The 14,336-nt window shown below is 39.5% G+C and overlaps 1 protein-coding gene across 1 annotated transcript; it reads left to right on the top strand.

Annotated features, from left to right (window-relative positions):
• The first annotated feature begins 371 nt into the window (after positions 1-371).
• On the top strand, positions 372-2,710 carry LOC112800913 (large ribosomal subunit protein uL22y). Its single transcript, XM_025843366.3, has 7 exons — positions 372-473; positions 564-600; positions 808-848; positions 1,615-1,845; positions 1,927-2,029; positions 2,281-2,348; positions 2,426-2,710. Exons 1-7 carry the CDS (start codon positions 471-473, stop codon positions 2,486-2,488), a joined length of 546 nt encoding a protein of 181 aa, XP_025699151.1. The 5' UTR covers positions 372-470; the 3' UTR covers positions 2,489-2,710.
• Positions 2,711-14,336: the final 11,626 nt, after the last annotated feature.

The raw sequence follows: 14,336 nt of genomic DNA, 5'->3' as shown, positions 1-14,336 counted from the left end.
ATTATTTTGTAACTCATGGAATTAATTTCTCATATTATCATGTTACATAATATTTAACATAACACATTATTATTTAACTAAAAAAATAACTAATTTGACTTAGTGTTGTATCTTTCAGACATTAATTTAATTAATTAATTTTTTAAAAACTAATTTAGACATCGAATAATAATCTTTTAATAACAAATTTAAATATTAACCCATTAAAAAAAATTTAAAAAGCTATTTTTTTTAGAAACTTAAATATTCTGTGATCGCCGGGTCTAGTGTTTGGGTTGGGGCTCCGATTTTTCGACATTTTGGGCCCTTCTGTGGGCCTGAACCCTGACAAAAAAACCCAACCCAAAAAATGAAATAGGGTGCAGCAGGTATGCAATGCAATATATAATGAAAGAAAAACCCTAATTAGAAGAATCCATCTGTCCTTTGTTAGCCCCGCGAAGAAGAAGAAAAAACAAGCTGCAGTCGCCATGGTGATCAATGTTTCTTGTTCAATCCTCATACTTAAAATTGACATTCTCCATTCTTGGATCTGTTCTCACTATGCACTCTTGTTTTTTCAGGTGAAGTACTCCAGAGAACCCGAAAATCCTACTAAGTGTATGCTCCATTTCGGTTTCATCGAATCTTCAGATCCTCTTGGCTTATATGCAATTTATTGCGCGTTTTTTTCTCTATTTTTGTAAAATTTGCATTCAAAACGTTGTTCACAGTTATTTTGCTTTACTGGAATTCTTTTTTAATTTTTTTCTTTTTGGCTCAAATTGTTGATTTAAGCTTAATCTGTTGTAATGATTGCAACTGTAGCTTGCAAGGCTAGAGGCTCTGATTTGAGGGTTCATTTCAAGGTACAATGTTCTATTTTCCTTCGTAATAATTTATTGCTCTTACATCAAATGCCTAAATTTTAGGGCTAGGCTAAATGATATTTGTAGCTCTCTGTCATGTTTCATGAGTTTCATCCATTTCTCTTTATTTATGTGTGTATGTGAAAAGATGGGTTTTTGGAAGTGGTGGTTTATATGTTGTGTACAGTGTACTTGTGTTAATGGCAACTAGGGAACCTGATAAAATGCGGGTTTTGTTGCCTATGTGAACTTGCCCTCTGATCATGTCTTTGGGATTCACGTCTGCTCTAATTTTATGGCAGATGATTCAGTAGATATTAGGGATTGTGAGCTGGGGTATCTCTTGCATGCCTCAGTAACTGGAATTGTCTAATTAATGATCTTAAGTGTGTTTATGTGCTGGGTATATAACTTTATCTTGCTTGCCTCATTAACTGTTCAACCTCTTGCCTACCTTGCTTGCTTTTCCTCCGTATGCTGATCTCCTCTAAACTTCCAACTTGCAAAGCGTAGTGGCTGATAATTTCTGGTTTAGTTACAAATCTGATTTATCAATTGATACTTCTCAGCTTCTATCTGTTGGTCCCTTGTAAATCATTTTGTACATTGCTTTATAACTATCAGTAATGGGTTAATTTATTTGTCCCTTTTGTTGATGAAAGTTTGATATAGCAAATTCCATGTTATGTAGATAAAAAGATGGCTTATAGTATTCATTCAATTATTCTCTATTATTGGGTGGGAATTAAGAAGTTTTCTTTTACAGAATACTAGGGAGACTGCCTTTGCTATCAGGAAGTTGCCGCTTGTTAAGGCAAAGAGGTATCTGGAGGACGTTTTGGCCCACAAACAGGCCATTCCATTCCGACGCTTCTGTGGTGGTGTTGGGAGGACTGCCCAGGCGAAGAACAGACATTCCAATGGACAAGGACGCTGGCCTGTAAAATCAGCTAAATTCATTCTTGATTTGCTCAAGAATGCTGAGAGCAATGCTGAGGTGCGTGTGGTGCATTGCATGACCGTGTTTGATTTCCATGGCTTGCTTCTGTTTGAAACTCATTTGTGTTTGTTCGTGCAGGTGAAAGGTTTGGATGTGGATGCTCTTTACATTTCCCACATCCAAGTCAACCAAGCACAGAAACAAAGACGCCGCACCTACCGTGCTCACGGAAGAATCAATCGTAAGTTATAATCTTAGTACTCTAACTAGGGTGATTCCTGCATTTTGTAATTCTTTTTTTATCTTTTGGTTCCTTAATCTATGGGAAAAGGAGCTCATATTAATAACAAAATTTTTCGCACTTTAATCTCCTTTTATGTTATTGATGTTTAATATGATTTCAAAAAATAAGTATAGGAAAATTGGATTGGTTAATTTTAAGAGTGTTGCCATTGCATTCTTCATAATATTGGTTATGACTTTTGTTGTCAGCCTACATGTCATCTCCCTGCCACATAGAGTTGATCTTATCCGAGAAGGAAGAGCCTGTTAAGAAAGAGGTATTGATTTTACCACGTTTTAAAAATTTTGATTTGGTTTTCTTGTTGCATCAAATGTTCATTTATTGTTCTTGTAGCCGGAGTCCCAGTTGGCAACAAGCAAGAAGTCTCAAGGTCTTCGCAGTGGCGCTTCATCCTAAATTGCTGTCGAGGCAGATGATTGAGTTACTAAATTCCTAGGGTGTTAGTTTTGTTACTCTGTTTGCCACCCTATATTTGTCATGGATCGTTTTTTTTAGAATGAACATCAATTTTGTTTCACATATATTCTGCCAAGTTAATTTGAGATTATGGGAAATTTGTTATGGAAATCTACTGATTATTAAGTTTTAGTTAAACGAGAGTGAGTTACCTTATGTTAATTTGCTTCTATTCCTAGTTTCCTATAATGTTCTTTAAATGATTAGTTTTATTTTATAATATAACTATTCTAATATTTTAAATTTGTATTAATTATAATTATTTTTAAATAAAATATTAAGTATTCCTATTTGATGAAGTTTTTTCAAAGTGAGGAGGATGATAAAATAAATCTTTAATTACTTTCGATCAAGATAATAAAAAATAAAAGTTATAAATTTAAAGATGATTAAAGTAGAAATGTAGAATAAAGTTCTAAAGTAGTTATTAAGAGAGGGGTCGTGTATCAAAATTGTTTTTTTGACTCATCTATTATCCATTAAAACCCTGTTTTGTTTTTGTCTATGATTTTTTTAATATCGCAAAAACAAAATATATTTAAAATAAAAACACAAATTGAATGTATTTTAATTTTTTTTATTTAAACTTATTATTGGATTCTTAAGTCTATTTACCGAAAAGTTGGGTATCATCAGGTAGGATAAGATTTAGATTTAATTCTAATTTTGCCTACTTAAAGTTAAAATAAGATTTAATTCTAATTTTGCCTACTTAAAGTTAAAATAAAACTGACTTAAAACTGACTGTTATGTAAAAAAGGTATTAAATTATTAATTAATGATTTTTTTTAGTGGTTAAAAATCTTTTGCATTTAATGAGAGAAGTCTTTAGTTCAATATCTATTTAAAATATATTTTTATATAAGTATATGATATATATACATATAAGGTGCGGATTGGTCGTGTAGGATTGAAACTCAATCCGCACCCTACCTAATTTGCAGGAGAACCCTACCCTGCATCCTACCCTACCCGCTGCCCTACTGAAAAGTATTTTACTGAATTCATGAATGTTTAATTTAAGGGAAATAAATTACTAAGATGCATCATTCAATATTCAATACTTCAACTATAAATTCATAAAAACACAAGTAAACCGAGACAAAAGTAATCCACAAACCTGAAATGTGGAGAAAAATAATATTGGAAGTTGGAAAAATTGGTAAAAAATAGTATATATCATACAGAAAAATATTTTCATTGTTGATATGCAAGCCGCTTTGGTTGGTAATCCGTTACCAGTGTTCAATTGAATTTGTAGATTAGTATTAACATTACTTAAACTTTGTCACCAATAATTATAATTGAAAAAGAAAATGTTAGAAATTCTGATGAACTTTCTCTTGTTCTTTGTTAACACCTACTAACTTAACACAACCCACCATAAGTCAATGTGCATTATCAACCTTTACCAACTTACCAAATTACGGCCTCCAGCCCAATCAGTCATGGTCTTTGGTCCAAAATAATCAAATCTCGGCCTGTGACCCACATCAATATCAATTGTTGGCTTTCGGTCTCACATATAATCGCTTCCACACGACCACACTCCAAACCAACAAGTCACAAACTCAAGCAATCAAACAGACAAACAAACAATCACACATATAGAGCAAGTACGGTAAGTAGTACAATTAGCAATTAATAGGATGTCAATTAGGCAAGCCAAGTAATTATGCAGACCCAAGCAAATGCAAACAAATGCATTATTAACATGGTCATAACCAAGCATAATTAAGACCATAATCAAATCCTCATTAATCGTAAACACACAAGAGGGACAAACCTCTATCCTTGCCAAAAATAGATATCCAATCAAAACGCAAGCGGGATACCACCAAAACTTTTCCATTCTAACCATTAAGGCCATAATCAGTCAATATCAATGTTTTCAGTAATATCATAAGTTATCAAACCCTTTAACCCCGCTTCATTATCGATTTATTAATTTCATTAACACGTGAGCGGGATGAAACTTCCATCCTCACTGCGGGTGGGACGAACCACCATTCCTGCAACCATGTCATCCAGTTTAACTAAGCGTTTATCTGTGAATAATTCAATTTAATTCATTGGACTTATCCACACTCTATCCAGAACTTAAAAAGGAGTTGTCGGACCTTAAACAAGGGTTATAGAGGTGAAAAAGCAGATTGAATAGGAAAAAACAGTTAAAATCAACATTTTCTAAAAAACAGAAAAGTCATGCATACGCAAGCCTCGTGCGTACGCACGAGTTCACTTTTGTGCGCACGCACGGGACGCGCATGAAAAGAAGTCCATTCTGGATTTTTGAAAATTTCAAGTCATGTGTATGCATGCCTCATGCGTACGCATGATTTTGCCCTTACGCGTACGCATGGATATGCGCACGAAAAATTTCAGTTCTATAAAGCATGTCATGCGTAGACATAGGTCGTGCGTATGCATGCCCCAAATTTCTGCAACTTCTGCAGAATTCAGTTCTAAACCCCAATTTTCCAAAACTCAACTTTTGGTAAAAATTTTATTTTTCACCCGTTTTTGGACTATTTTGAAGATCTTTTAACTAGCTTTAATTTAAGATAGATTTCACTCAATTTCATGCTTCGAGTGCCAATTTACGCCCTGTCGAAGTTGGTCAAAAATTTGGTTTTACCTAATCTCCAAACTGACATTTTCTCACAAAATCTCCAATTCGCTCCATCCCACACCATCACAGACCAGTTCTAGAAACCAATAATACATATTCCTCAATACTCAATCTCCTCCTAATCATTCAAGCTTAGCTAACCAAAGCCAAATCAAATTCTCAACATATAGCACTTAAACTCACAGTTCAAAATCAAACCAACAAATCAATCATTCCACTCATTCTCATTTATTCAACAACATATCACACATGGCAATGCCACCGCTTACCTCAACTTACCAAGTAGGCATTTCTCACCCTATGACGAACTTACACCCAAATTCTCACATTGAAAATCATTCAACTCAATTTCATGCTCATCACAAGGTAATCAAAATTACAACATTCATTTACTAATCAATAGACAAACATATATTCTCAACCATCATCAGGCACAGTATTTACACTAATTCATCATTCAAGCACATCATCAATCATACATACCAATTCATGAGATTCATATAATTACCAAAAATATAATTTTAATATCGATATCAATTTATAACAATCCTTGGTAATAAAATGGTTTTAAGAAAAATTCCTACCTTGTTGATGGCGGATTTTTAACACTTAGATTCTCTTCTTGATCACACCCAAGCCTCCATCCACGGCACCAAGCCTCCACCAAGTGCTCTGAAATCAAGCCAAGCCACAAAACCGCAACACAAACTCAATCCAAGCAAGTCATCATTCCTTATTAAATTTAATAATCACATACAAATTCCACAATGTTCACACTAGGTTCTTTACTCAAATTTAAAACAAAAGAAAGAGAAAATATTTTCTTACCTTATATCATGTGGTCTTGGGCCAAAGCTCCACTAGAACTCAAGATTGAACCTCCCTAAACATCAAAAATTAAAATCTTTTCAACACCTCAACCCAAAAATGCGAATGGGAAGAGAAATAGAAAATAGGGCAAGAATTTTGAAGCTCCTTACCAAAATACTTAGATATAATTGAAGAGCACAACAAGAGCGACGCGTGGCCGCAAACAGCTCATCAATCAAAACTACGATTTGAAAGTTATGAGCAAATGAAAGTGATGATGAATAGTAACACTTAGGGCATTTTCTCTCTTCCTCTCTTCTCTCTTTCAGCTGCTTCTTCACTCTCAATAATGCAAATGAGGCTGAAATGTGCTAAGGGTGAGGGGTTTTGTACCTTGGGTTTGGGCTTTGGGCCAAACATGGGCCCGTTTTACAATTTTTGGTCTTTTGGCCATATCTTGGGCCAAAACCTTTAAGATAAATGCTTGAGTTTATGTTCTAAATATTTTTCTGTGTCATTTATAAAACATTTTTCAAAATCTCAAATAACTCATTTTAATTTTCAAAAATCCGGGATCCTACACCCGACGCATGCTCCTTGCTGCTGCTCATGGCCCTGCTACTACCCTACGGTTTTCTTGTAAATGTGAAGCTTCATTAATAGGGTTTTATGGAAACACAAAATCTCCAAAGCAACTGAGAGTTTCCTCCCACGTAAATGACGTCGTTTATGAAGATGCAGAGGTGGATAGTTAAACCCTATCCATTTGAGTTGGTCAAACTAAGCACAAAATAAACACGTCAGCAAGCTAACGTGACATGTCACAATGCTAATGTGACAACTCAGCATTTTTCGTTAGTCTTTGACAGAAAATAACCCACAGGTATCACGTAGTGTCACAGAAGTATGGGACAGGGATCGAAGTGGATCGTTTTTATTTTGAGGAGTGGCATTGTCATTCTAAAAAATAGACAGGGGTCAAATTGGTAGTTCACTCTCAAATGAATGACGATAGAGTACTGTATTCCAATCTTGCTTTTCTGATTTCCATAAATCAAAATGCCCATGCATCACTAAACAGGAAACAAACCTTCATCAAAGTTTGAAAGGTTGACCTGGGATGTTGAAGCCTCACCTTGAGTCATGTGGGGAATAGGAAAAGATGTGGATCTAATCGTCAATAAATAAGGATTGGAACCCGTATAGCGGATAGTATAAAGAGCATTTTCGGCATATATTTGGCCTAAGATGAAGTTAAAATCTTACTTTCAGTCAGATGAAAAAACCAACATTTGATGATAAATGGATGACTAATCAAATACAAACACTACTATTAATATTAAGTTAGCTAGTAAAATAACACACTCACATACACAAAAAATACAATTCTATTATTATTGGCCTCTTTAATATGTCCTACCAAGTGCAAACTAGTTTTAAGAATAAGCATAGGTAAGAAGGCCAACAACGATGATAGCAGAAAAAGAGTTTGTTCATCACCTGGAGACTTCGGGTCCCGGATAGGTCGGGTGCTTAGACACGGGGGAACGGATAAGACCCTGGATTGACGTGGAGCGAGGATTAGGATGTTGATGACGTCAGAGGAAGCGTGTGGAGCGGGGAGGGGGCGACCACCTGTAAGGACACTCCGACGATCAAGTCAGTGTCCGTACGAGTTGGTAGCCAAATTAGGTAAAATGATGTGTACCTTGGGGGGAGTGCTGACCACTCCCCTTATATACCGTGATGGGTGGGCCTAAAGGTGACCTGACCCACTATCCAGGATACTTTGTGCTATTCCTGCTCACGTGGGGAAGCGTTGGCAGTCCTAACCGTCGAGTCGGGGATTCGGGTCCGGTTCCGATGACTCCGACTCGACCGTTTTAGCTAGGTGGGGGTTTGGTCTGCACAGGAAGTGTGGCCGTACGCTGCTCGGGTCGGGTATCCGAGAGCCGACCCGTCGAGTTCCCTTATTGTAGGTTTAGGCCTGGGTCGGAGGTGCTTCTCCGACCCGGCGAGTAGGTGGATTGGGCCTAGAGCGGTCCGTAACAATGCCCCTAACGTGCTAGCCTCGAGGTTTTGGAGCTCGTGGCTAGGCGCGTTTACACTACTCACCAAGAAATGGTGTATCGTTCTCCTCGGGAGTCCGCTGATGGCGTTTCGTGTTTTGCACGCGTGGTTGCCTCGTCCTTGGTGTTGTCTCCTTGGCTTCCGTGCGGGGCATTGAATGCCCCATCATTTCAAAGTTTGTGAAAAGACAGGTATTCCCCTGCCTTTTGTCGCTCTTTCTTCGACGGTTACATTTCTCTCCCTTTTTTGGTTTTGCAAGCCCTTCACAATCCCATTTTCTCTCTTTTGTTTTCCTGCGCCGCTGCTGTTTCCTTCTCTTTCTTCCTGCTGCTCTCAATCCTCCTCCTGCTTTGAGTACTCCAGCTCTTGTTTGGGCTCTTCTTTGTTGCTGATACTTCTTAATATTCTTCATTTCTGGTACGTCTTTTTTACGGCTTTCTATCCTTTCTAATTGCTTTCCTTGATTTTGTGCGTTTCATGCGTTTTCCTTGTGTGCACGCTTTGGGTTTTGTTCTTGCTTTCTTTTCTTTTTAGAGGGGGCGCCACTGGGTTTTGCTGGAAGTTTTCATGTTCTGGGTTAGTGTAGGGTTATTTGAAAGGGGTGTTTTGAGGGACCTTAGTTTTGCTTTTCCTTTGTGTGGGTTCCCGATCTTCTGTTCTGACTGAGTGGTGCCCCCACTGTAGGTATGGCCGAGCGTCCTATTCTTCCGAACCCGGCTCAGCGACCGCTAGCCGACTTCATCGATCACTACGCTTGGGTGTCTTCCGACGTGAGGGACACCCCCTCCCAGGTTACGAAGGAGGGTCTTCAAAATTTGCGCCAGGCAGGGCTCTTATGTGGGGGTGGTCCCGAGGAGGCGCTCTACCAGGCTTATGTTCCTGCTGCTCGGGAGTGCGTATGCCAAAAAAACTTGATGGCACCCCGAGTTGCTGATTGGATGTGGGTCTATGAACCCATGTTCACGACTTTAGGGGTTCGACTGCCCTTTACCCCTTTTGTCATGGGTTTGCTTAACCGCTGCGATGTTGCTCCGTCGCAATTGCATTCGAACAGTTGGGCTGCCATCTGCTGTTTCGAGATGGTCTATGAATATCTGGAGCTGCCAACCTCTGTAAATGTCTTCCTCTACCTTTTTCTCCTCACAATCCCTTCTCGCCAGAAGGCGAAAAAGGGATACATGTCATTTAGGGCCCAACAAGGTTGCAGGATTTTTGGCCTCTTCGAGGATTCTTATCATGGCTTCAAGTCCACCTTTTTTAAGGTTAGGCCCATTGAAGGTCATTAGCCCTTCTGGTTAACCCTTGAGGGGGATAGACGGATCTCGACGTACTGGAGTTTCGGAGCGGGATCCGATTTACTTGATTAAGATTTCTTATGATGGATTGAGTCCGGAGGATCGTATTATCGCTGACATCTTGTTGGAAATTTTTAGTGAGAGAAACCTTAACCCCCGTATGGTTATGGGAGATCGGGAGGCCGGTCGGTCTTATGTTGGTGAGTTTTTTACTTTTTATTTCTTATGCCTTCGTTTTCCTATTGCTTATACCTTTTCCTTTGCTTCTTTCAATTTCTATGGCTGGCGGGAAGAAAACATTGGCCGACTTGATGAGCCTTATTCAAGGGAGTGAGGAAGGTGATGAGGACTCGTTGGCGACCCCTTCGGCGAGCCATGTAACACCCAACCATACAGAGTCTTATGCTTAAGTCATAATTCAGAGATGGCAAGGTATTACGACCTCTAAAATAAAAATTTAGTACGTATAGTAGTATGAATGATTGATTATAACTAGGAGCCTTTGTAGAAAAAAGGGGGTAAACAAAAATCGCAACTCGAAAGCGCAACATTCCGATCGATAACGTAACGAACAAGGATAACCAACGCGTGATTATATATATACAAAGGAGTGTCAAAAACAGGAATATCAAGACTCAAAATTCGGCTGCGAAGATAACCGGTCCGAGCATAGCAATATATACATATGATAAAAATAAGGAAAACCCCAAAGGAAACCCAAAGGGACACAAATACATAAAACCTATTCTCCAATATTCTACCATAAGAGGAGTCATCACAGTTGTATTATTTAATGGAGATAAAAGTATCTAAGCAAAACATATAAACCAAAACATAGCCCCGAGAACAAAGGATCTTCGCAATAGAGAAGTCTCCAGCATGCCTCAGCGGGAAACCTCACGTCCTGCATCTGAAAACCACAAAATCCGCATGGGTGAGAACCAGAGGTCCCCAGCATGGTAACAGCTTCCACATATATAATACATAATAATGGAGGAAAGCCAAAGGCAATCCTAGAACTTCCTCCAGATAACATCAAAGCTTATAAACAGGCTAAACCATAAAGGGCATCTGACTAAAGATTCTTCAGTCTAACTAATATTTCCCTTTCCAATTCCTTCAGACCTCCCAACCACCAGCAGGAGTATAATGTAGCAAACACAGTTATATCAAGCAAGAAATATACAATTAGGAACAAGTAAGGCATTTAGACAATTAGCAAGTAATATGCAGTCAAATAGGCAATCTCAAACAATTCATATAGTATGCATATGATGAATGCCTATCCCTAGTGGCTGATGATATCATCTGTCGGTTATAGAGCCAACCCGACAAGTCCTGGCAGTTAACCATTGGACTGTCCCTCTGTCGTGTCTCCCCAACTTGAGTCATGCTCATAATAACTTGATCATAATCATGATCCATATCCATCACCCTCACTGGTGAATATTTATCCATCACCATCACTGGTGAATATTTTTGGGGGTGAGCTCGTTCGGGAATTTCACAGTGCCCGGCCACCCTGACGACATAGGGTCAAAAGAGCTTCAAGTCTCGACCTGGAGCATGTGGTGGCTAGCCACTGCTTTCTCCCAGGGAAACTCTCATCTCCGATAATGGAAGTGCAACATTCACAATTCACTCAACAACATATATATGCATTTATACATAGCCATAATCATGGCTCCGCCGTAACACGGCAATAATCCAGCCATCCGGCTCACGGTTAAATCCATAACCAGCCATTTCATTAACAATTACAGCCTTTCGGCCTATGGCATAACAAGCACTCCCACCACCATCCTCCGCATCTCACATAATCATGCTTGATCCTCATTGATCATTCATTTTTCCCTTGCTTCACTCGCAAGTTACCATATTCACTAGCCCTTCTTCTCATAGCTAGACATATCAGAATGATTTAAGATATAAGTGGTGAGATCGGAGGCTTAGAAGTATGAGATTTGGCTTTTAAAACTCAAAAATTAAATTTGGGATGAAAACAGGTCCACGCGTACGCGCACTCCACGCGCACGCGTGGATGGCCTCGAAAACTCATCGACGAGTAAGCGTCATGCACGCTAACGCGTGGATTGGAAACTAGCCAAACGACGCGCACGCGTCAACCACGCGTACGCGTGGGTACTCTCGTGCCCCAGGCACAAAGCTGGCACAGTTTTCGCACAACTCTCTGGAAAATGGCCGGGCATTGGGTGCAGCACAATCGGCGCGCCCGCGCACATCACGCGTACGCGTGGATGGCGCTTTCTGGAAGAACGGCGCGTACGCGCCAAGTGCGCCTACGCGCGAGGGGTCATTCTGCTAAAAATTTTCTAAGTTAAAAGCTGCAGAATTCACAGATTTGGACATAACTTCCTCATTTTAAATCATTTTTCACCCGTTCTTCGAACGACATGGACATCCCGGATCCAATTTCATTTCTAAATAGATTTGGCACAAAACAGAGATCTGTAGTCCAAGTTATGTCCCGTCAAAGTATGCCCAAAAACCATGTTTTTCATAAAAACCACAAAGTGCCATTTTCAAACAGGCCATTTTCAACTCTTTTCAAAACCAATCAAAACATGCCAATTTCATCCCTTTTCTTTGAAATCAATCAATATATATCAAATTCAACATCAAGCCTCCTCAACTCATACATTGACACATTACCACAATTTAGAAAATCACTATCTCATCATTTTAACCCACTTCACCTAAGTGGCTCAAACTCAAACATATTGACATATCATATACTCTTCCTCATGCCAATTCTCAACAACACCAATTTCAATAAATCATCATTGTACACAATCAATATCATACTCACCATCAACATGGTTCAACCCACAATTCAACCATAACCAATCATCAAGCATATATCACAACATGCATATTTCTCATACATCATACCACCAAGGCATTAATAATCATCATCACATATATGACCACATCATACATCTCAATCATTCAACAACATCAACCATTCAATGCCTATCTTAGGGCCTCTAGCCTAAGTATTTTCTACCACATTACATATTAGATACAGGAAACCGAAACCATACCTTAGCCGATTTCCCAAGCTCAACCGGAACCCTTCCAAACCACTTATCCACAAGCTCTCAAGGCCTCAATACCTCCAAGAACAGATTTTTCACCACCAAATCCCTTTTTCAAGCTTTTCAAAATCACCAATCAAGCTCCAATATTCACATATACCCAACCTAAGCCACAATCATCATACCATACACAACATCTCAATACCCAAACATCATAGAACAACAAAATTACACTAGGGTTGAGAATCTTACCACACCCAAGGTCCAAGGAGACAAGATTAACCTTCTCCTTCAAGAGAGTTGGGTCCTATAACATCAAAGAGCCCAAAATCTCAACATTTTTGCTCATAAAACTCGAAAACAAGGCTGGAATTTCGAAGAGCAAAACGTGGCTTACCTCAAGATTAATTGTATGGGTTTCGTAGAGCTCTCCGCGGTGAACGTGTGGCCACAAATGGAGTGGCAATCAGAGCTCTAGATCAAAAGGTATGGTGGTTTGAAGATCAAGTGAGAGATAGAAGGTTGAGAGAGTGTTCTTCCCCCATGCTCTCTAACTTTCAGCGTGTTTTGAGTGTTGTGAGGAGAGAGAGTGCTGAAAATTAGGGTTTTGGTTTAGTTATGTTGGGCCAAGGGCCTACTTTGGGTCCGGTTGGCCCGGTTTGGCCCGTTCGGTCCAATCTTGGTCCGATTTCTATAAAATTGGTACCGAAATTCTTGTCTCAGTCTCCTCTATCACATTTAGCCATAAAAATCACATTTTAGGCTTTCTAGAATAAATTCTCATTTATAGGCTAATTAGCCGTTAATTAACCGGGTTTTACATTCTACCCACCTAATTGGGAATTTTGCCCACAAAATTCAAATGCAAATACTTGAGAATAAATGCGGATAATCCGTTCGCATCTCCGACTCAAGTTCCCAAGTGTGTTCCTCAACACCGCCTCGACTCCATGCCACCTTGACTAATGAAACCTCTTTTCCACGCAACCGTTTGATACTAGTATCATCAATTCTGACCGGAGCCACTGGAAGCGTCAAATCTTCCCTTAACTGAACCGACTCAGGTTCTAACACATGGCTAGCATCAGGAGTGTACTTCTGAAGCTGCGACACGTGAAACACATCGTGCAGATTCGAAAGATGAGGTGGTAGAGCCATCCGATACGCCACCGGTCCAATCCTCTCCAGGATTTGAAATGGACCAATGTATCGAGGATTCAACTTCTTTGCCTTAATCGCCCTACCTACTCCTGTAGTCGGAGTAACCTTAAGGAAAACATGATCTCCTTCCTCAAATTCTAAGGGCTTTCGCCTCTGATCGGCGTAACTCTTCTGACGACTCTGCGCCGTAAGCATCCTATCACGGATTTTCTTGACTTGTTCAGTAATCTCAGCTATCATTTCCGGCCCTAACAAGCTTTTCTCTCCAGCTTCATACCAACATAGCGGAGATTGACATTTCCTCCCATACAAGGCCTCATACGGTGCCATTCCAATGCTCGCATGATAACTATTACTGTATGCAAACTCCACCAATGACATATACCGATCCCAACTCGCCGGTTGGTCTAAAACACAAGCTCTCAACATATCCTCCAGTGTTTGGATTGTCCTCTCGGATTGACCATCTGCTTGAGGATGGTAAGCCGTGCTCAAGCTTAATTGGGTTCCAAAAGCTTTCTGAAATGCACCCCAAAACCTTGAAGTGAAACGAGGATCTCTATCAGAGATTATAGTAGCAGGTACACCATGAAGTCTCACAATCTCCTTTATGTATAACCATGCTAGCTCCTCAAGGGTGTAAGTCATCTGAATGGGTAAAAAGTGAGCTGACTTCGTCAGTCGGTCCACAATCACCCAAATAGCATCAAAACCAGCCCTAGTCCTTGGCAATCCAGACAAAAGGTCCATTGCAATACTTT

This window comes from Arachis hypogaea, chromosome 5 (assembly GCF_003086295.3).
Source record: "Arachis hypogaea cultivar Tifrunner chromosome 5, arahy.Tifrunner.gnm2.J5K5, whole genome shotgun sequence".
In the NCBI taxonomy this organism is placed as follows: domain Eukaryota; kingdom Viridiplantae; phylum Streptophyta; class Magnoliopsida; order Fabales; family Fabaceae; genus Arachis; species Arachis hypogaea.
This window is presented reverse-complemented; position numbering and strand designations above follow the sequence as displayed.

Coding starts and splice junctions, on each gene's coding strand:
- LOC112800913 (XM_025843366.3), top strand. Junction 601..807: donor ACCCGAAAATCCTACTAAGT/GTATGCTCCATT, acceptor TTGCAACTGTAG/CTTGCAAGGCTAGAGGCTCT. Junction 2,030..2,280: donor TGCTCACGGAAGAATCAATC/GTAAGTTATAAT, acceptor TTTTGTTGTCAG/CCTACATGTCATCTCCCTGC.